We start from the raw sequence: 20596 nt of genomic DNA, 5'->3' as shown, positions 1-20596 counted from the left end.
AACAAGAAAACCTGTAGAAAAGTCTATGAAGTAAAAGAAAAAGATGTGAACTCACCAGCTCCCAGTCTGGAAATCCTCGAATGAACAAACAGACGTGAAGCAGCAGTTTAAAATGTTGATTTATTTCAAACAGTGTTAAAAAGTAGAAAACGCTCAGTGTCTTCACGTCCGGCAGTGAGTCACTGAGCAACGCTAGCAAACGGCTCCGACTTCAGAAAGAATAAAAACTAGAATGTTTCAGGATTCTACTGGAAGAGCCGACTCACTGGTTCTGCTTCCAAACCGTCTAATCCGACTCCGAGTCGTCGAGTCGAGTCGCTGCAGAGCCGAGCCGAGTCGAGTCGAGTTCCCGCAGAGTCAAGTTGAGTCGAGTCGCTGCAGAGTCGAGTTGAGTCAAGTTGCCACGGAGTCGAGTCGAGTCGAGTTCCCACAGAATCGAGTCGAGTCGCTGCAGTCAAGTCGCTGTCGAGTCGATTCGCTGCAGAGTCAAGTTGAGTCGAGTTGCCGCAGTCAAGTTGAGTTGAGTCGCTGCAGAGTCGAGTCGCTGCAGAGTCGAGTCGCTGCAGAGTCGAGTCGAGTCAAGTTGCCACAGAGTCGAGTCAAGTTGCCACAGAGTCGAGTCGAGTTGAGTTCCCACAGAATCGAGTCGAGTCACCACAGTCGATTTGCTGCAGAGTCGAGTTGAGTCGAGTCGCTGCAGAGTGGAGTCGAGTCGCTGCAGCGTCAAGTCGCTGCAGAGTCGAGTCGCTGCAGAGTCGAGTCGCTGCAGGGTCGATTCGAGTCGCTGCAGAGTCAAGTTGAGTCAAGTTCCCACAGAATCGAGTCGAGTCGCCACGGTCGATTCGCTGCAGACTCAAGTTGAGTCAAGTCGCTGCAGAGTGGAGTCGAGTCGCCATCCGCTCAAACACCACGAGACAAACACTGATTGGTGACGGAGGACGGCGGGAAGCAGAGGGCGGAGGACAAAGAGGACGACGAGTCCGACACACGAACCAACACAGAGTTTACCTGCTGGGGGGTGAAGGTGCAGGTGTGGGGGAGGGGTATTTACTGATGGAGGGAAGGGGAGGGGGGTCCCTGCTGATGGAGGTGGAGGAGGAGGTCCCTGGTGGTGGTGGAGGATGTCTCCGGTGGTGCCCCTCGCCCTCAGTCGGACAGCGACGGCGGAGCGTAGCGACTGCCGCTAGCCGGACTGTTGCTGTAGGTGTGCGAGTTGTCGCGCTCGCGCTCCTTGTCGCGCTCCTTGCCGTCGTGCTTGTGCTTGTGCTTGTGTTTGTGCTTGTGCTTCTTCTTCTTCTTCTTGTGCTCGTGGTCGGTGGTGGTGGTGGTGGTGGCCGTGCTCGCCGGGGGTGCTTGGACGACACGGGGCCCGGCTCCTTGGAGAAGGAGGGGACGGGCGGTGGCGGGCATGGACAGCAGCGGCTGCTCCACCGACGGAGGCTCTTTACCTGCAGACGGGGACGAGGACCAATCAGAAGCAGCCCCGCACCCGGTGGTGCCCCCACCCAGTGGTACCCCCACCCGGTGGTGCCCCACCCGGTGGTGCCCCACACCCGGTGGAGCCCCACACCTGGTGGTGCCCCACACCCGGTGGTGCCCCAACCGGTGGTGCCCCACACCTGGTGGTGCCCACACCCGGTGGAGCCCCACACCTGGTGGTGCCCCACACCCGGTGGTGCCCCAACCGGTGGTGACCCCGCCCGGTGGTGCCCCCGCCCGGTGGTGCCCCACACCCAGTGGTGCCCCACACCCGGTAGTGCCCCACACCCGGTGGTGCCCCCGCCCGGTGGTGCCCCACACCCGGTGGTGCCCCAACCGGTGGTGACCCCGCCCGGTGGTGCCCCCGCCCGGCGGAGGACTGTACCTGGGGTGGAGGGTCTCTCCAGCAGGTTGAGGTGGTGGTGGATGAAGGCTGGCTGTCATGAACCGTCTCCATGTCGATGTCTTCGTCCTCCATGGTGTTGAACTGCAGAACCAGAAGAACCAGAGAAGAGGTGAGGAAACGAGGTCTTCCAGAACCAAAAGAACCAAAGAGGAGCCGAAGACCCCCTCAGAGTCCAGAACCCGGTCCTACCCTGATCTTGTAGCGTCCTCCTCTCCCGTCGTCGTCCTGCTGCTGGAGGATCTGTCCCGGTTCCGGAGGAGACCCCAGCGGGGTCTCGGACTTCCTCTTCAGGCCCTGGGGGGGCTGGCCCACCCCGCACACCCCCAGGGAGATCGGGTCTGGCTCCTCGTCCACCTGAGACACAAACCAACAACCCTGAGCCGCCGCAGGGGACAACAGGAAGTCTGCAGGGGACAACAGGAAGTCTGCAGTGGACAACAGGAAGTCTGCAGTGGACAACAGGAAGTCTGCAGGGGACAATAGGTCAGAGTGGGTGGTGGTGGTCAGAGGGTGGTGGTGTGCAGAGAGGGTGGTGGTCAGAGAGGGTGGTGGTGGTCAGAGGGTGGTGGTGGTCAGAGGGTGGTGGTGGTCAGAGAGGGTGGTGGTGGTCAGAGGGTGGTGGTGGTCAGAGGGTGGTGGTGGTCAGAGGGTGGTGGTGGTCAGAGAGGGTGGTGGTGGTCAGAGAGGGTGGTGGTGGTCAGAGGGTGGTGGTGGTCAGAGAGGATGGTGGTCAGAGAGGGTGGTGGTGGTCAGAGGGTGGTGGTGGTCAGAGAGGGTGGTGGGCAGAGGGTGGTGGTGGTCATAGAGGGTGGTGGTCAGAGAGGGTGGTGGGGCAGAGGGTGGTGGTGGTCAGAGAGTGGTGGTGGTCAGAGAGGGTGGTGGTGGTCAGAGGTGGTCAGAGAGGGTGGTGGTGGTCAGAGGGTGGTGGTGGTCAGAGAGGGTGGTGGTCAGAGAGGGTGGTGGGCAGAGGTGGTGGTGGTCATAGAGGGTGGTGGTCAGAGGGTGGTGGTGGTCATAGAGGGTGGTGGTCAGAGGGTGGTGGTGGTCAGAGGGTGGTGGTCAGAGGGTGGTGGTGGTCAGAGGGTGGTGGTGGTCAGAGAGGTGGGTGGTGGTCAGACTAGCAGCCTCTCCTCCGTCAGGCTCTTCCAGAGCGGCCGTGGCTCCTGACGTAGTTCACCTCCACCAGGTGGAGTTAGAAGTGGCCTGATGAGGTCAAGAGGTCAGAGCCGCCAGCAGAACGCTGAACCACAATCCACGGACGTCATGTAAGAAACACATCTGATCTGATTCTTGTTATTGCAGCTCGATTCAATCCAACTTTATGAAAACAAAGACCACCCGCCGCTTTACGACGCCGTAAAACCCAACGACCCACCGTGACCCCGAACGCCTCATCGTCCGGCGGTTGGAGACGGACCGAGAGGAACCGCCGACATTGAATCTGCTTTTGTTCCACGTCGCTGTTTCTTCCTGCCAAAACCTCCACGAGTGCTAGAACGTCTCCTATGGTTGTTTCCACGGCGACAACTGGAACCGGGACGCCGGCTGGACTCTGACCCACAAATACTCGTGTGGTCATGGAACAGTACTGCGTTTGATTTATTGTATTGTTAAAATACTCTTCCATATGGTGTATATGTCATATTTCCAGTATGGAATAAATGAATAAAGCAATGTAAAGCGTCTCTGAGTGTCTAGAAAAGCGTTATATAAAACCAATGCATTATTATTATTATTATATTTAGTCCCAGTGAAATGTAAAACACTACTTTGTAAAAAATGATAGTTGGGTTCTACTTGTAAGGTTCCTCCGACTCTGCCCCTCCACTGTTGTCGCATAACAAAGTTATTTGAATTTGAATCTCCAGCCGAGGAAGTCGGGGGAATCCTTCTCTTCGTGGGCGGAGCCTATGTGTGATGTCACGAGTTGTGCAGATCTCCATCTGTTGTGTTTATATCGGCTTGTTTCCCTCTTAAAAATCAAGTTTTACAGTGTTTTGAAGTTCTAGTCGCGTTTTATGAGCCTTTATAAGGCTCCACCCTTCCGCTCCCCCTCCACCCTCCCGCTCCCCCCTCCACCCTCCCGCTCCTCCTACACCTCCCCTTCCCCCTCCTCCTCCACCGCTCAACCCTCCCGCTCTCACAACTCCCCCTCCTCCTCCACCCCCCGCACCCCTCCTCCTCCACCACCCCTCACCCCTCCCCTCCCCCGCCACCCTCCCTCCTCCCCTCCCACCTCCCCTCCCGCTCCCTACTCACCCCACTTCCACCTCCACCACTCCCCTCCTCCCCTCACCTCCCCTCCCCTCCACTCCCTCCTCCCCTCCACCTCCCTCCCTCCACCTCACACCTTCGCTCCTCCTCCCACCTCCCTTCCCTCCCCTCCTCCTCCACCTCCCCTTCCCCCTCCACCTCACCTCCACCTCACCTCTGTCTCCTCACTCCACCCTCCCCCTCCCCTCCACTCTCCCCTTCCACTTCCACTCCCTCTTCCCCCTCCTCCTCCACCTCCCCTTCCCCCTCCTCCTCCACCCTCCCCCTTCCCCTCCACCTCCACCTCCCCTTCCACCTACCTGCTCCTCCTCCACCTCCCCCTTCCCCTTCCCACTCCCCTTCCCCTCCACCTCCACCTCCTGCTCCTCCTCCACCTCCCCTTCCCCTTCCCCCCTCTCCTCCACCTCCCCTCCCGCTCCACCCCCCCCCTCCCCCTTCCACTTACGGTTGTGTAGCACATGCCCACGCCGTGGATGCCGATGCTGGCGGGCGTGTCCATGAGGGTGGTGGCGCCGGGCTCGGGCTTGATGGTGGGGTTGAGGACGCCTTCTTCTCCTTGAGGTGAGCACGAGGCGAGCTCGGGCAGCGGCAGCAGGACGGCCGCGTCAGGCCCGAACAGCGAGTGGTACAGGTTCACCGCGTCGCAGCGCAGCCGCCAGTCGTGGGACGTTCCTGGTGAGGACATGGCGGCGTCAACGCGAGGCACGTTTCCACGGCAACCAATACGTACGTGTGTGACGGCAAGACTCTGTTCACGACGCCGGTCCTTCAGAAACGATAGCAGGACAAGGTAAAGGAGTGAAGAAACTGAACCGGGAGTCGATAAAGTGAACCAGGAGTCGATAAACTGAACCGGGAGTCGATAAAGTGAACCGGGAGTCGATAAAGTGAACCGGTAGTCGATAAAGTGAACCGGGAGTCGATAAAGTGAACCGGGAGTCGATAAAGTGAACCGGGAGTCGATAAAGTGAACCGGGAGTCGATAAAGTGAACCGGGAGTCGATCAAGTGAACCGGGAGTCGATAAAGTGAACTGGGAGTCGATAAACTGAACCGGGAGTCGATAAACTGAACCGGGAGTCGATAAAGTGAACCGGGAGTCGATAAAGTGAACCGGGAGTCGATAAAGTGAACCGGGAGTCGATAAAGTGAACCAGGAGTCGATAAAGTGAACCAGGAGTCGATAAAGTGAACCAGGAGTCGATAAAGTGAACCAGGAGTCGATAAAGTTCGATAAGTTGAACCAGGAGTCGATAAACTGAAACAGGTCGATAAAGTGAACCAGGAGTCGAATGAAACAATGTGTGAACCAGGAGTCGATAAAGTGAACCAGGAGTCATGTATTTTGTATTTTGGGTGATGATATTTAAAATACAATATTATAAACGTGACTGCATTTCGATTGTTTAACGTCGTTTTCTTTTTTTTACCAAAATGTTTTCCACTCAGTCGCGACAGAACCGAGTCACCAGGAACATGAAGAGCAAATGTTGTAAATTAAAAAGTAAAACAAAACAAAACAAAGACGGACCGAAGTTTCCTCGTGACGTCACGGCGCCACCAGCAGGTCACACCTGTTCTGAACGAACGGCGTTTTATTACAATCCGCTTGTTCATAACAAAGATTCCAGCGCTGGAGTTTGTTACAGTCTTTCTCTCCTGAAGGTGACGAACCAGAACCTCCAGCTTTGTTCCAGCTTCCTTCACCAACGACACGGTTCCACCTCATCTGGAGGAATTAAACGCCGGCGCCTCTCCTCAGACTGTGGCTTTTCACTGCCGGCAGCAGGAAGGACTGACCTTCAGCCGGGGGGGGGGGGGGATGAGGGGGGGGGTCCCCCACACGGGGGGTTGTTGGATACCGGAGTGGGGAACGTAGTATTTAAGGTGACCACAGTGGCCACTCTGGTGTTTGGTCTGGCAGCGACGACCAGCCGCCGCGCTGGAAACCTCCGTCCACTTTACTGCTTTTCTCAACGTTAAGAGTCAAGAAACTGGACCAGGAGTCGATAAACTGGACCAGGAGTTGATAAACTGAACCAGGATTCGATAAACTGAACCAGGAGTTGATAAAGTGAACCAGGAGTCGATAAAGTGAACCAGGAGTCGATAAAGTGAACCAGGAGTTGATAAAGTGAACCAGGAGTCGATAAAGTGAACCAGGAGTCGATAAAGTGAACCAGGAGTCGATAAACTGGACCAGGAGTTGATAAAGTGAACCAGGAGTCGATCAAGTGAACCAGGAGTCGATAAAGTGAACCAGGAGTCGATAAACTGAAGGAGTCGTCGATAAAGTGAACCAGGAGTCGATAAAGTGAACCAGGAGTCGATAAACTGGACCAGGAGTCGATAAACTGGACCAGGAGTCGATAAACTGGACCAGGAGTTGATAAAGTGAACCAGGAGTCGATAAAGTGAACCAGGAGTCGATAAACTGAAGGAGTCGTCGATAAAGTGAACCAGGAGTCGATAAAGTGAACCAGGAGTCGATAAAGTGAACCGGGAGTCGATAAAGTGAACCGGGAGTCGATAAAGTGAACCAGGAGTCGATAAAGTGAACCAGGAGTCGATAAAGTGAACCAGGAGTCGATAAAGTGAACCAGGAGTTGATAAAGTGAACCAGGAGTTGATAAAGTGAACCAGGAGTTGATAAAGTGAACCAGGAGTCGATAAAGTGAACCAGGAGTCGATAAACTGAACCAGGAGTTGATAAAGTGAACCAGGAGTCGATAAAGTGAACCAGGAGTCGATAAAGTGAACCAGGAGTTGATAAAGTGAACCAGGAGTTGATAAAGTGAACCAGGAGTTGATAAAGTGAACCAGGAGTCGATAAAGTGAACCAGGAGTCGATAAACTGAAGGAGTCGTCGATAAAGTGAACCAGGAGTCGATAAAGTGAACCAGGAGTTGATAAAGTGAACCAGGAGTCGATAAACTGAACCAGGAGTCGATAAACTGAACCAGGAGTCAATAAACTGAACCAGGATTTGGACCCGGAGGTCTGAGACGTGGACTTGGCTCCTGTTTGCTTTGGCAGATTGGAGCCTATCATGGCCTCGCTGGTGAGCAGCCACACTGGACCCCCCTGGTCCACAACCAAATGAGGAAACCTGAGCACTCAATGGGGCTCAGGGTGGGTGAGGGGGGGGGGTGCTCAGGGTGGGGGCTCAGGGTGGAGAAATGTATTTGCTGCATGTACAGATAATTTCACTAGTTTTAAGTCATTTCCTTCTCAAACTTGACGCTCGTATCTTATATTTTAGTTGAACTCTTCCTGGGACAGTGAAAACTGTCCTCTAAAGAGACGACTGGAAGACGGAGGGAAGAGCTGGTCTCGTCTGGACGGCAGCTGACGGACGGAGACGTGCTGACGGAGCACCGGCAGCCATGAGACTCATCTAAAGCTCAGCCAAGTGATTTGCTTTAAAGTTCAATCCAACTCTGAGACGGAGTTCCTAAACATGAGAGGAAGATGGAAGTTCTTCATCTCTTTCATTGAAGATGAGAGGAGATAAACTCTAATAGGGACCATCAGACGACCAGCAGAGTGAAACCAGCAGCAGCCCCACCAGGACCTGAGTCGCTCCATCACGTTGACCTCAGTGGGGACCAGAAGTATCTCAGTGGGGACCAGAAGTACCTCAGTGGGGACCAGAAGTACCTCAGTGGGGACCAGAAGTACCTCAGTGGGGACCAGAAGTACCTCAGTGGGGACCAGAAGTACCTCGGGGACGACGAAGCCCAAAGACCTGAACCCCACAGAGAATCTTGTGCAGACGTCCAGCGGTCGGGGGGTCAGGGGGTCAGGGGGTCGAAGGTCAAGACCAGAACAGACCAGCCTCGACGTGGAGAACTGGCTTCATGCTCCGACTGTCACCATCGTCTGTAGTTCTGCACTGAGCGGAACCCGACACCGCCGGGACCCTCAGGTGTTCCTTGGCGGAATCAGGCATACGGTTATCTGACCGCGTCGCCGTCGGTGCAACGCCGCAGCTCCACAGCGCAGAGACCAACGCTTTGAAGCTTCCGCTCGCCGTGTCGTGGACTGTTGAAACGGCTCTTGGTTCTTGGTTCGTGGTTCTTGGTTCTTGGTTCTTGGTTCTTGGTTCGGACTCAACTGTGAGTGAAATAAAGAAGGTTTGTCTGCAAGTCACGGAGTCGGGACGCCGTCTCCTTCAGACGGCGCAGGAGTTCCCGGAGTTGTTTCATAATCCGTCGAGTTGTTGTCGCGCTCACCGGGTTGTTTTGTCAACTGGGTTTTTATTGAAGCATTGGCGCTGCACTGCCCCCTGCTGTTCTGACGGGGTGCAGACGCCCCTCTCAGCACCGGGGGGGGGGGGCGGAGCTTCAGCAGGCGCTGGGACACTGCGGTTCACAATGAACACCAGAACCTTTTCCAAGCCGTGTCACAGGGGGACGGCGGTCCTGCGGCTCCTGCTGTCAGGACATCACACACCTTTGACCGGACGGAGACAGAGGTGGGTCTGGGGGGGGGGGGGGCCTCGCCGTCCCGTCCCCCTCCCTGCAGTGGGACCGAGGCCGCGGGTGGAAACAGGCCTGAATGCGTCTGGCAGCCCTGCTTTGGCTCAGAGACAGATTCAGACGCTTTGATCGTGGAACCCAAAGATCTAAAAACAGAACGTGATGCTGCGCAGATGTCCTGACGTGTCCCGAGACACACGAGGTCCTCTGATCCCCCGACACTCGGTTTAAACCCGTGGCAGCAGGAGCTCCGGGAAAAGTCCTTTCTTCTCCTCATGCTAGTTAAATCTTCACGTCTTCAGGGGTCCGGCTTCACGCCAGTCCACCAGAACCAGACCGGAACATACTTCTACGGACGACTACACATTCCTGATGGCTCGTCTGGTGACCAGTGCATCATTTGAGGACGGAGATGTCCTATTTCGTACATTTTGAACCAAGAACAGTGTATTTCGGTGTGTGTATTTGAGTGTGTGTGTATTTGAGTGTGTGTAGGGGTGTTGTTGTGTTTATTGTGTGTCCTCACCGGAGTTCATGAGCTTCCAGAGCTGATCCACCAGCGCCTCGTTACACAGAGCAGAGTCTGTCGTCCTGGTGAACGGAGGATTGCTACACAGCAGGCCCAGGATCCGATGTCTGAACACACACACACACACACACACACACACACACACACACACACACACACACACACACACACACACACACACACACACACACACACACACACACGCACACAATCAAAATACTGCAGATCATAGTCATTATCTGTGTGTGTGTGTGTGTGTGTGTGTGTGTGTGTGTGTGTGCGTGTGTGTGTGTGTCAGCTGACCTGACATACGGCGTAGGGTCGTTCTGCACCATGTCGAGGAGCCACTGCAGCTCCACTGAGCTGCACTCCACTGCATGAGAGCACAAACGTCCATTTACAAGAGGAAACCTGCAAAGGGTCCTGAAGCTAAAGCTGAAGCTAAAGCTAAAGCTGAAGCTGAAGCTGAAGCTGAAGCTGAAGCTGAAGCTAAAGCTAAAGCTAAAGCTAAAGCTGAAGCTAAAGCTAAAGCTAAAGCTGAAGCTGAAGCTGAAGCTGAAGCTGAAGCTGAAGCTGAAGCTAAAGCTAAAGCTAAAGCTAAAGCTAAAGCTGAAGTTGAAGTTGAAGTTGAAGTTGAAGCTGAAGTTGAAGCTGAAGTTAAAGCTGAAGCTAAAGTTAAAGCTAAAGTTAAAGCTGAAGTTAAAGCAGAAGCTAAAGTTAAAGCTAAAGTTAAAGCTGAAGCTAAAGCTAAAGTTAAAGCTAAAGTTAAAGCTGAAGTTAAGCAGAAGCTAAAGTTAAAGCTAAAGTTAAAGCTGAAGTTAAAGCTAAAGCTAAAGCTAAAGCTGAAGCTAAAGCTAAAGCTAAAGCTAAAGTTAAAGCTGAAGTTGAAGCTGAAGTTAAAGCTGAAGCTAAAGTTAAAGCTAAAGTTAAAGCTGAAGTTAAAGCAGAAGCTAAAGTTAAAGCTGAAGTTAAAGCTGAAGCTAAAGCTAAAGCTAAAGCTAAAGCTAAAGCTAAGTAGGCGTGTGCAGGGCGTGTCAAAGACCTCGGGTGTAGTCCACCAGTGCGTCCAGCGCCGCCACACGGACGTCCACAAAGTGTCCGTACTCCGCGTAAGACTTGAAGAGCGACGGGTCGCTGGGGATGTGACCGTTCTTCTGAAGCTGGCGAATCGCTCTCAGACAGCTGTGGGGGGGGGGGGGGGGGGGGGGTATTATTCCAGCTGTGTGAGGTGGTTCCAGAACAAAAACCTTCTGTATGACTGCTGAGAACATGAGGGTTCAGATCTCAAGCAAGATGCTCTATAATCTGATGTTAGAGGAGGAAGATGCTCTATAATCTGGTGTTAGAGGAGGAAGGTGCTCTATAATCTGGTGTTAGAGGAGGAAGATGCTCTATAATCTGGTGTTAGAGGAGGAAGATGCTCTATAATCTGATGTTAGAGGAGGAAGATGCTCTATAATCTGGTGTTAGAGGAGGAAGATGCTCTATAATCTGGTGTTAGAGGAGGAAGGTGCTCTATAATCTGGATTGGTGGAGGAAGATGCTCTATAATCTGATGCTAGAGGAGGAAGATGCTCTATAATCTGGATTAGAGGAAGATGCTCTATAATCTGATGTTAGAGGAAGATGCTCTATAATCTGGATTAGAGGAGGAAGATGCTCTATAATCTGGTGTTAGAGGAGGGATATGCTCTATAATCTGGTGTTAGAGGAGGGAGGTGCTCTATAATCTGGTGTTAGAGGAAGATGCTCTATAATCTGGAATAGAGGGGGAAGATGCTCTATAATCTGGTGTTAGAGGAAGATGCCTATAATCTGGAATAGAGGGGGAAGATGCTCTATAATCTGATGTTAGAGGAAGATGCTCTATAATCTGGAATAGAGGGGGAAGATGCTCTATAATCTGGATTAGAGGAGGAAGATGCTCTATAATCTGGATTAGAGGAGGAAGATGCTCTATAATCTGGAATAGAGGGGGAAGATGCTCTATAATCTGGATTAGAGGAGGGAGATGCTCTATAATCTGGATTAGAGGAGGAAGATGCTCTATAATCTGGAATAGAGGGGGAAGATGCTCTATAATCTGGATTAGAGGAAGATGCTCTATAATCTGGGATAGAGGGGGAAGATGCTCTATAATCTGGTGTTAGAGGAGGAAGATGCTCTATAATCTGGGGTAATCTGAGGTTGCTGTACCTGACAGTGATGGTGTTTCTGAAGCTGGGCAGGAGCTTCTCCATGTTGAGGAAGCGGGGTGATCTCCTCCAGGATTAGCCGCACGTCAGCGTTCAGATTATCCACCGTCCGCACCTCGTTGCTGATGCTGATGGCCGGCGTCAGAGAGTTGGTCAGCGCTGCGATCAGATCCGCTCGGTAGTAGTTGTCCGAAAACTGCGAGACAAATACAGACTTTTGGAAACAGAAGTGAAAAGGAAACACACATTTGTCCGCGGGCCGGCCGCTACCTTGTTCTTCCTGTTGTCGTTGTACTTGATGAGGTCCAGGATGAAGTTGAGGACGTCTTTGGGACAGAGGTTCTGCACGTCTCGGAGTAACGCCATGGCAACCGGCATCGTCTGACACCAGGAATGAAAACAGGAAGTCAACGCGAGGTGGGATTATCGAGAAAACATCTGTAGCTGGAGGCTACATGTTTAGCATTAGCTGGAGGCTACATGTTTTAGAGTTAGCTGGAAGCTACATGTTTAGCGTTAGCTGGGGGCTACATGTTTAGCGCTAGCTGATGGCTACATGGTAAACTGGAGGCTACATGTTTTAGCGTTAGCTGATGGCTACATGGTAAGCTGGTGGCTACACGTTTAGCATTAGCTGATGGCTACTTGTTTAGCTGGAGAATCATGTTTAGCTGATGGATACATTTTTAGCTGGAGGCTACACGTTTAGCACTAGCTGGAGGCTACATGTTTACAGTTAGCTGGTGGCTACATGTTTAGAGCTAGCTGGAGGCTACATGTTTAGCTGATGGATACATGTTTAGCTGGAAGCTACATGTTTAGCGTTAGCTGGAGGCTACATGTTTGGCTGGTGGCTATATGTTTAGCATTAGCTGGTGGCTACATGTTTAGCCGGTGGCTACGTGTTTAGCATTAGCTTCAGCTCCAGAGCTGTATCTGTAGAGTTTGCTGACTCAGTGTATTTGGGAGCTTCCTGTACCTTCTGCAGGAAGTAGCTCTGGAAGTTGATGAAGTTGTTGGTCTTGACGATGTTTGGGCAGCTCTTGCAGCAGAACATCCTGGTGAAGAGCGACTTCATGGCTGGGGGGTCCCTGCCACGTGCTCACCATGGCGTTGGCGATCTGCAGGGCAGCAGGAGTCACAAGCAGAACGCTTGTTTAAAAATGTACATTTCCACAGTGTGAGGAATTTCTTTTGGTGCAACGCTGCACAACACCACACTAAGAACTTTAAATACGCACTCGGACATTAATGTGACTAATATTATGTGTTGGTGGGGGTGGAGGTGGGGGTGGTGGTGGGGAGGGTGGAGTCCACCGATGCTGTCCTGCTTTCATGGAGACTGAATGAAGTGATGAGACTGAATGAAGTGATGAGACGTTCAGGGGGGGGGGGGGCGCAAGCCTTTTGCCAGAGGGGAGGGGCTGAAAGAGCTTGTGTGAGAGAGGGGGTGGAGCTGCTGGAGGAGGCGTGGGGGGTGGAGTCCACCGATGCTGTCCTGCTTTCATGGAGACTGAATGAAGTGATGAGACTGAATGAAGTGATGAGACGTTCAGGTTCATGAAGAATCAGCAGTTTGTGACTCGTTTGACTTCTTCCCACCAAATAAAAGGAAAGTCCAGAGTAAAGAGCAGCAGAGCAGGAGAGCAGCAGAGCAGGAGAGCAGCAGTAGAGCAGCAGAGCAGCTTAGAGCAGCAGAGCAGGAGAGCAGCAGAGCAGCAGTAGAGCAGCAGAGCAGCAGAGCAGCAGTAGAGCAGTAGAGCAGCAGAGCAGGAGAGCAGCAGTAGAGCAGCAGAGCAGCAGTAGAGCAGGAGAGCAGCAGAGCAGGAGAGCAGCAGTAGAGCCGCAGTAGAGCAGTAGAGCAGCAGAGCAGCAGCAGAGCAGTAGAGCAGCAGTAGAGCAGCAGAGCAGGAGAGCAGTAGAGCAGCAGTAGAGCAGCAGAGCAGGAGAGCAGTAGAGCAGCAGGAGAGCAGCAGAGCAGCAGTAGAGCAGTAGAGCAGCAGGAGAGCAGTAGAGCAGCAGGAGAGCAGTAGAGCAGCAGGAGAGCAGTAGAGCAGCAGGAGAGCAGTAGAGCAGCAGTAGAGCAGTAGAGCAGCAGGAGAGCAGTAGAGCAGCAGAGCAGCTTTGCCGTTTGGAGGATATCACAGGAATTCATGTCATGTGGAAACACATGACTGAAATTCATACAGGATGTTTTCATCTGGTTAGAAAAATACAGGACAGGAGTGCATATGTATATGTGTGTGTGTGTGTGTGTGTGTGTGTGTGTGTGTGTGTGTGTGTGTGTGTGTGTGTGTGTGTGTGTGTGTGTGTGTGTGTGTGTGTGTGTGTGTGTGAGATGAATTGCTGGCATTTCAACCTCGGCTCAGTTTATCATGTTGTGAAAATATTAGTTCAGGTGGAACCTGGACAACGGAAGTCGGGGGATGGGGAGGTGCGTGTGAGAGTGTGTGGGGTATCGGGGGTTGGGGGGGGGGGGGGGGGGGGGGAGGGTTTGGAGGGGGGGGGGGCATAGCAGAGAATAGAGTTTCCTCCTGAAGCCACAGAAGGAGACTGAGTTGATGTGAAGCAGCTTCAGCTGGAGGAGGTGGAGCTGTGGTGTGGTGTGTGTGTGTGTGTGTGTGTGTGTGTGTGTGGTGTGTGTGTCAGTGTGTGTGTGTGTGTGTGTGTGTGTGTCAGTGTGTGTGTGTGTGGTGTGTGTGTGTGTGTGTGTGTGTGTGTGTGTGTGTCAGTGTGTGTGTGTGTGTGTGTGTGTGTGTGTGTGTGTGGTGTGTGTGTGTGTGTGTGTGTCAGTGTGTGTCGTTGTGTGTCAGTGTGTGTCGTTGTGTGTCAGTGTGTCGTTGTGTGTCAGTGTGTCGTTGTGTGTCGTTGTGTGTCAGTGTGTGTCGTTGTGTGTCGTTGTGTGTCAGTGTGTGTGGTTGTGTGTCAGTGTGTGTGGTTGTGTGTGGTTGTGTGGTACCTTGGCCAGGCAGAAGCAGGCCTGCATGCGGACCTTGTAGAAACACTGGTCCTGGTCCAGGATGTCGGTCAAGGCCAGTCTGGAAGCCGGGGTGGGAAACTTCTCCAAGGCGGAGATGGCTTCTTCCTGAGGCACGACACAGAGGAGAGTCTCAGCCAGAGAGAGTCTCAACCACAGGAGAGTCTCAACCAGAGGAGAGTCTCAACCACAGGAGAGTCTCAACCAGAGGAGAGTCTCAACACTGGGTTGTGACTCTTCATCAGGTTTGACTCAATCAGCTGCAGAACTGCAGTTACTTCTGCTGCAACTGGGAAAGTATCCTGTACTAATGAGACGCTCTGGATCGTTCTGGCGAGACGCTCTGAATCGTCCTAGTGAGACGCTCTGGATCGTTCTGGCGAGACGCTCTGAATCGTTCTGGCGAGACGCTCTGGATCGTTCTGGCGAGACGCTCTGGATCGTTCTGGCGAGACGCTCTGAATCGTCCTAGTGAGACGCTCTGGATCGTTCTGGCGAGACGCTCTGGATCGTTCTGGCGAGACGCTCTGGATCGTTCTGGCGAGACGCTCTGGGGGTTTGGGGTTCGTTGGACCAGACTGACGGAGACGAGCTCACCTGGGCCACCACGTCCCTCTCGTACCTCAGCTGGTACTGCCACATGAAGTCTGCCTGCTCAAACTCCACCTTTCTCAGGATGGACATGTCCGGGTCGATCCGGATCCACAGCAGAGGAGAGTCGGCGCTGTGGGGGGGGGGGGGGGGGGGTAGAACTGGATTATTATGGATTCATGGGTACCTTCCTTACAGTGGGTGGAAGACAAAGACTTTCTCACTCCATTGCCGACAGATCCATGTCCACCTCCTCCCCGTTCATCAGGGGGATCTTCTTCTTCTTGTTCCTGCACAAGAACCAACATGTCTTCACCATGAGGAACCAACATGAGGAACCAACATGAGGACCATGAGGAACCAAGCAGAGAGGAAGTACCTTCTGCTCTTGGAGTGACAGGGGATGTCGTGCTTCAGGCTGTTCTCCTCGATCTGCAGGGTGTGGTTGAAGGACCCGTCCAGCTCCTGCACCGTCACCTTGATGGGCCCCTGGTGGCAGAGTCACACCGTCAGCAGCGGAGCCGGAGCTCCACCCTCTGAGGGTTCTGTTCACGGCGGGGGAGGGGTTCCCGGCACCCACCACGTATTTCTGGGTCCCCGACGAGGTGTAGTCCTGCCGGATCTCCAGCTCCAGAACGTTCCTCTTCCTGTTGAAGGCAAAGCTGCCGAAGAACTTGACCACGCTGCTCTGGTCTCTGGACCCGCGGTTAAGATACAAACACGCAGCGCAGGAAGTCACAGAGACTCTTTTAAACGACATTTTTTCAGTTTAAAAATGTCAACAAATGCAAGAAAATGTCCCGTAGAACCTTTGATTGGCTTGATAATGTAAAAGTGACTGGTGTGATTCGACCCCTGCAGGAAGCTGCTTCAGGAAATCCCTTCAGAAACATCCATGAACGCATTAAAACTCAAATCTTTAAAAAAAAACAGAAACGTTTAAACGTACAATAAAAATTACAATTTGATTTTTTTTTTATCAAAATCAATCCTAAAATGTTTTAGAACAGTGAGACCGGTGGTCGGTCCTGCTGGTGGGTTTGGTGAAGCCCGTCGTGGCCCAGGTGGAGGTGGAGGTGGAGGTTGAAGGTTGAAGGTTGAAGGATACACCCACTGCTTGATGAGAGGCCCGATGTCTTTGCCCGAGACGTTGGAGATGGACTTGAGGAAGGCGTGGGTGGACAGGAGCATCTGGCTCCACATGTGGCTCTGGTACTTCTGAGACGAGGCGGTGCTGGCCAGGCTCAGCAGCTTGTTGAAGACCTGCGGTGCAAACCAGAGACTCCTGAGACCTCACCCCGCCAAGAGACCGACCGACCGACCGACGGAGCAACGGACCAACCGACTGACCGGCCCGGCCTACCGATGGACTGACCGACTGACCGACCAACGGACCGACTGACGGACCAACGGACGGACGGACGGACCGATCGACCGACCAACGGACCGACAGACCGACGGACCGACCGACGGACAGATCGACTGACCTGCAGCATGAACTCCATGCTGATGCGGTTCTCGATCAGCCGCATCACCAGGTGGGCTTTGCACTGGAACATCTTGTAGTACTCCCAGGACAGGGTGTGGGGGTGCCTGATGGAGAAGTGGAGGTGTGGCGTCGGGCTGCGGGGGAAAACCTACGTCAGCGAGGGCGAACACACACTGCCCGGAGCGACGGGTACGAGTTCAGCGGGGAGTTACTTGTCTTTCTCTTTGCCGCCGCTGAAGGTGGGGTGGAGCAGGACTCCGCCCATCTTCAGCTCGTAATCCACGATCTTGTCCAGTTCCTGTGAAACCAGCGGGTGAAATCGTTTTACCAATCATTTTGACGGTTTGTTTATAGTAATTCATTAATTAAAGGCTTTAGAAGCTTTAAGGTGGTACTACGTAGGACCTGTGTAGTACCACCTCTGTGCACCGGGTGGCAGCAGCGTCTACGCTACTTCCAATTTCAGTCATTTGCTGCGACGAACTCGTCAGAGTTCCAGTTCTTCCAGGATTCGTTCTCTTCTGTTCAAAGACTGGATGACAGGAGACACCGAAGTGACTCACGTACACCACCTTGTGGCACAACATGGTACTACACGTAACTGGTTGACTTCTGATGAAACGTTGTAAACATTACTTTCAGGTATATTATATTATATTATACCATATTATATTATATTATATCATATATTATACCGCCTTGTGGCACAACATGGTACTACACGTAACTGGTTGACTTCTGATGAAACGTTGTAAACATTACTTTCAGGTGTATCATATCATATTATATTATATTATATTATATTACTCATCATTTTAGTTATTTAGTATCTGGATGTTAACCTGAAGTCAAAACATGATGGAAAAGTGTTTTCAAATGTTCATTTGCAACTTCAAATATTTAGTTTTAAACAATATACAAACTCTATTAATTGTGTTTGTTACCATAAAGGAAGCAAAAAAATGAGTTTTGTCCTATTTTTTTTTTTTTTTTTGCAACATTAAACTTGAAACACAGAAACTACAGACGCTGGTAGTGGTGTAGTTCTCATGTCGGGCCACTAGCGGGAGCTGTCTGTTGGTTTTAATGAAACCACACACACGTTCTGAGCACTGCTGTCATAAAACACCAAAACACAGCAGAAGTTGACTGTTCCTGTGATTTTCCTCCTCATTTACACATGTTGAGTCTCATCAGAGGAGGAATTTATCAGGAAATAATCCAAACCTCATGAATTGAAATGTGTATTTTTACGACACAACGATTTTGTTTATGTCGATATCAATAAGGTTGCATTATATGACGCATCTCACAATGCAACAGACTGAAGAAGCACATATAACATGAGTTCTAGTGATCTACGTCACGAGGTGGAGCCGCTCCAGGTGAAGCCTGACGTGGTTCCTCGCCAGGTGAGCAGGTACCTCCTTGATCCAGTGTCGGTACTCGTTCACTCCAAACGTCTTCTTCAGGTAAAGTCCGTAGATGTAGCCTGAGATTCCCTTCAGGACCCACTCGTCCGCCCTGCAGGGACAGCAGTACATGTCGGTATATATCGGTATATATCGGTACATGTCGGTACATGTCGGTACATGTCGGTACATGTCGGTACATAGCGGTATATGTCGGTATATGTCGGTACATGTCGGTACATAGCGGTATATGTCGGTATATGTCGGTACATGTCGGTACATGTCGGTACATAGCGGTACATGTCGGTATATGTCGGTACATGTCGGTACATGTCGGTACATGTCGGTACATAGCGGTATATGTCGGTATATGTCGGTACATGTCGGTACATGTCGGTACATAGCGGTACATGTCGGTATATGTCGGTACATGTCGGTACATGTCGGTACATGTCGGTACATAGCGGTATATGTCGGTATATGTCGGTACATGTCGGTACATGTCGGTACATGTCGGTACATAGCGGTATATGTCGGTATATGTCGGTACATGTCGGTACATAGCGGTACATAGCGGTACATGTCGGTATATGTCGGTATACATCGGTATATATCGGTACATGTCGGTATATGTCGGTATATGTCGGTACATGTCGGTACATGTCGGTACATAGCGGTATATATCGGTACATGTCGGTACATGTCGGTATACATCGGTATACATCGGTATATATCGGTACATGTCGGTACATGTCGGTACATGTCGGTACATGTCGGTGCATGTCGGTGCATGTCGGTACATGTCGGTACATCTCGGTATATGTCGGTATATATTGGTATATCCCCTCTGGGACCACTAGGTGTCACTGTATCACCAGAGTAGCAGCCTCAGTACCACAGAACCTCCTGTCGGACGGTGTTGGACCGACGGGGCAGAAAAGAAAACACAGAAGGGTAATAATCTCTGGCTCAAAGCTGAGGACCGAATTCACAGAAGGTCCTGGAACCGCAGCAGCTGGAACCAGGATATTAAACACATCTGGACGTGGAAACATGAATCCTTCTAAAAACCCAGTTTGCAGAACCGATGTTACCTTAAGGTAACGAGGCTGCGCTGAAAAACCCCCTTGATAGTTTGTGTGTAACCCGACACCTCTGCAAGTTTCTGAATACACACCGACGTGACGGAACGCCAGGGGGGGGGGGAGCAGAGCCCTGATTGGTCGGATCTACTGTGCCATGAGACCTCCAGGGCTGTGATTGGTCCGTTACTACGACGACAAGCTGTGGTGGAACTGCAGAAGCTACTGACATGAGCAGCAGGAGGAGCGGGGCCATAGACCTATAGAACTAGAAGCTACTGACGCTGGCAGCAGGAGGAGCAGGGCCATAGACCTATAGAACTAGACGCTACTGACGCTAGCCGCAGGGCCATAGACCTATAGAACTAGAAGCTACTGATGCTAGCAGCAGGAGCAGCAGGGCCATAGACCTATAAAACTAGAAGCTACTGACGCTAGCAGCAGGAGGAGCGGGGCCATAGACCTATAGAACTAGAAGCTACTGACGCGAGCAGTGGGAGGAGCAGGGCCATAGACCTATAGAACTAGAAGCTACTGACGCTGGCAGCAGGAGGAGCAGGGCCATAGACCTATAGAACTAGAATCTTCAGACACTAGCAGCAGGAGGAGCAGGGCCATAGACCTATAGAGGTTTATGAGCAGGGATCTACTCCTAAACTTCTATGTGCTTTGTCTTCTTCTGTGTTTCTGGTGTGTTTGGTGAGTCACAGCACCCCTAAAGGCCTGACATGTGTACTACAGGCCCTGAAGCCTCATAGAGACGTTGTGGACAGAATTCTGATTCCCCCTTCAACCTTCCCTCTGCCTCAGTCGTCGTCAGAACCCCCCAGGCCGATTCCCCTCCCCCCCCCCTCCGGGTTCATTCATTACTTTGTTGTTGTGAGTTTGGGTCTTTGTGGAAATAAATCCCTGGATGGACCTGCGCTCGGCACGGCCCGCTCTGGTAAATTTACGAGCCTGGGTTTATTGGCCCGTTAAAGCAGGAGACGATACGTGGACTCGACGCTGGTGGTTCCACCGCCGCGTGGCGAGCCGGGCCCGGTGTGGCTCCGGCGGGTTTCTGCCTCAGGCCACGTTATGGAAACTAAATCTGTCAAGTTCTCGTCTCCGACGCTGAATCGATGCAGGACTGACGGTCCGAGGCGGCGGCCAAACGTGCGGCGAGATGATGCAACGTGCATAAATAATAATTATCCAGCACTCTTTGAATGACTGTTTTAACCCTTGAAGGGTTCTCTCTGCTGTATAAAACAACACAGTTAAGATTTAAACCACTTTTCAGAAAGTGCAAAACTTTCTGAAAAATACTTGTTCATGAGTCATAAAAGTTTAAAAACAAATCAACATTATCTGCCACTTATTTAAAACGAGACGTTGCAGGGATTTAAAGTTCCCAGGAGAACCTGGACTGGGACTCTTGACACCCCGGACGCCTTCCTGGTCCTATAATTTGAAATGTTTGGCTTTTTTTTTAACCAATTAATCGAAAAAATAATCGACCGATGACTCGCTTATTAAAAGAATCGTTAGTTGCAGCCCTGGTGTCGTAGGTTAAATCAAACTCCTGGTTGAGATGAAAGCGTTTTGTTCTTTCAGGATCTCAGGATGAAAGCCGCCGTCAGCGACGGTTCCTTTCTTCTTCCAGTCGATCAAAATATAAATCTTTGTTGTTTTTCAGGCTC

The 20596-nt window shown here is 51.9% G+C and overlaps 1 protein-coding gene across 1 annotated transcript in view; it reads right to left on the bottom strand.

Annotated features, from left to right (window-relative positions):
- Positions 1–1020: 1020 nt before the first annotated feature.
- The window catches only part of taf2 (TAF2 RNA polymerase II, TATA box binding protein (TBP)-associated factor), a 37812-nt gene continuing 18236 nt past the window's right edge, over positions 1021–20596 (bottom strand). Inside the window, 25 exon segments of the mRNA XM_080500225.1 lie at positions 1021–1314; positions 1316–1348; positions 1350–1394; positions 1396–1448; positions 1865–1912; positions 1915–1966; positions 2075–2239; positions 4605–4831; positions 9166–9275; positions 9472–9541; positions 10211–10350; positions 11365–11420; positions 11422–11559; positions 11634–11744; positions 12343–12450; positions 12452–12484; positions 14323–14448; positions 14938–15064; positions 15156–15221; positions 15311–15420; positions 15512–15626; positions 16040–16194; positions 16419–16554; positions 16633–16718; positions 17845–17944. Coding sequence (XP_080356351.1) covers positions 1147–1314; positions 1316–1348; positions 1350–1394; positions 1396–1448; positions 1865–1912; positions 1915–1966; positions 2075–2239; positions 4605–4831; positions 9166–9275; positions 9472–9541; positions 10211–10350; positions 11365–11420; positions 11422–11559; positions 11634–11744; positions 12343–12450; positions 12452–12484; positions 14323–14448; positions 14938–15064; positions 15156–15221; positions 15311–15420; positions 15512–15626; positions 16040–16194; positions 16419–16554; positions 16633–16718; positions 17845–17944 — 2578 coding nt within the window. The 3' untranslated portion in view covers positions 1021–1146.

Source organism: Blennius ocellaris (assembly GCF_963422515.1).
Source record: "Blennius ocellaris genome assembly, chromosome: 8".
NCBI lineage: Eukaryota > Metazoa > Chordata > Actinopteri > Blenniiformes > Blenniidae > Blennius > Blennius ocellaris.
The sequence above is the reverse complement of the archived record's forward strand: the minus strand, read 5'-3'. Positions and strand labels throughout refer to the sequence as shown.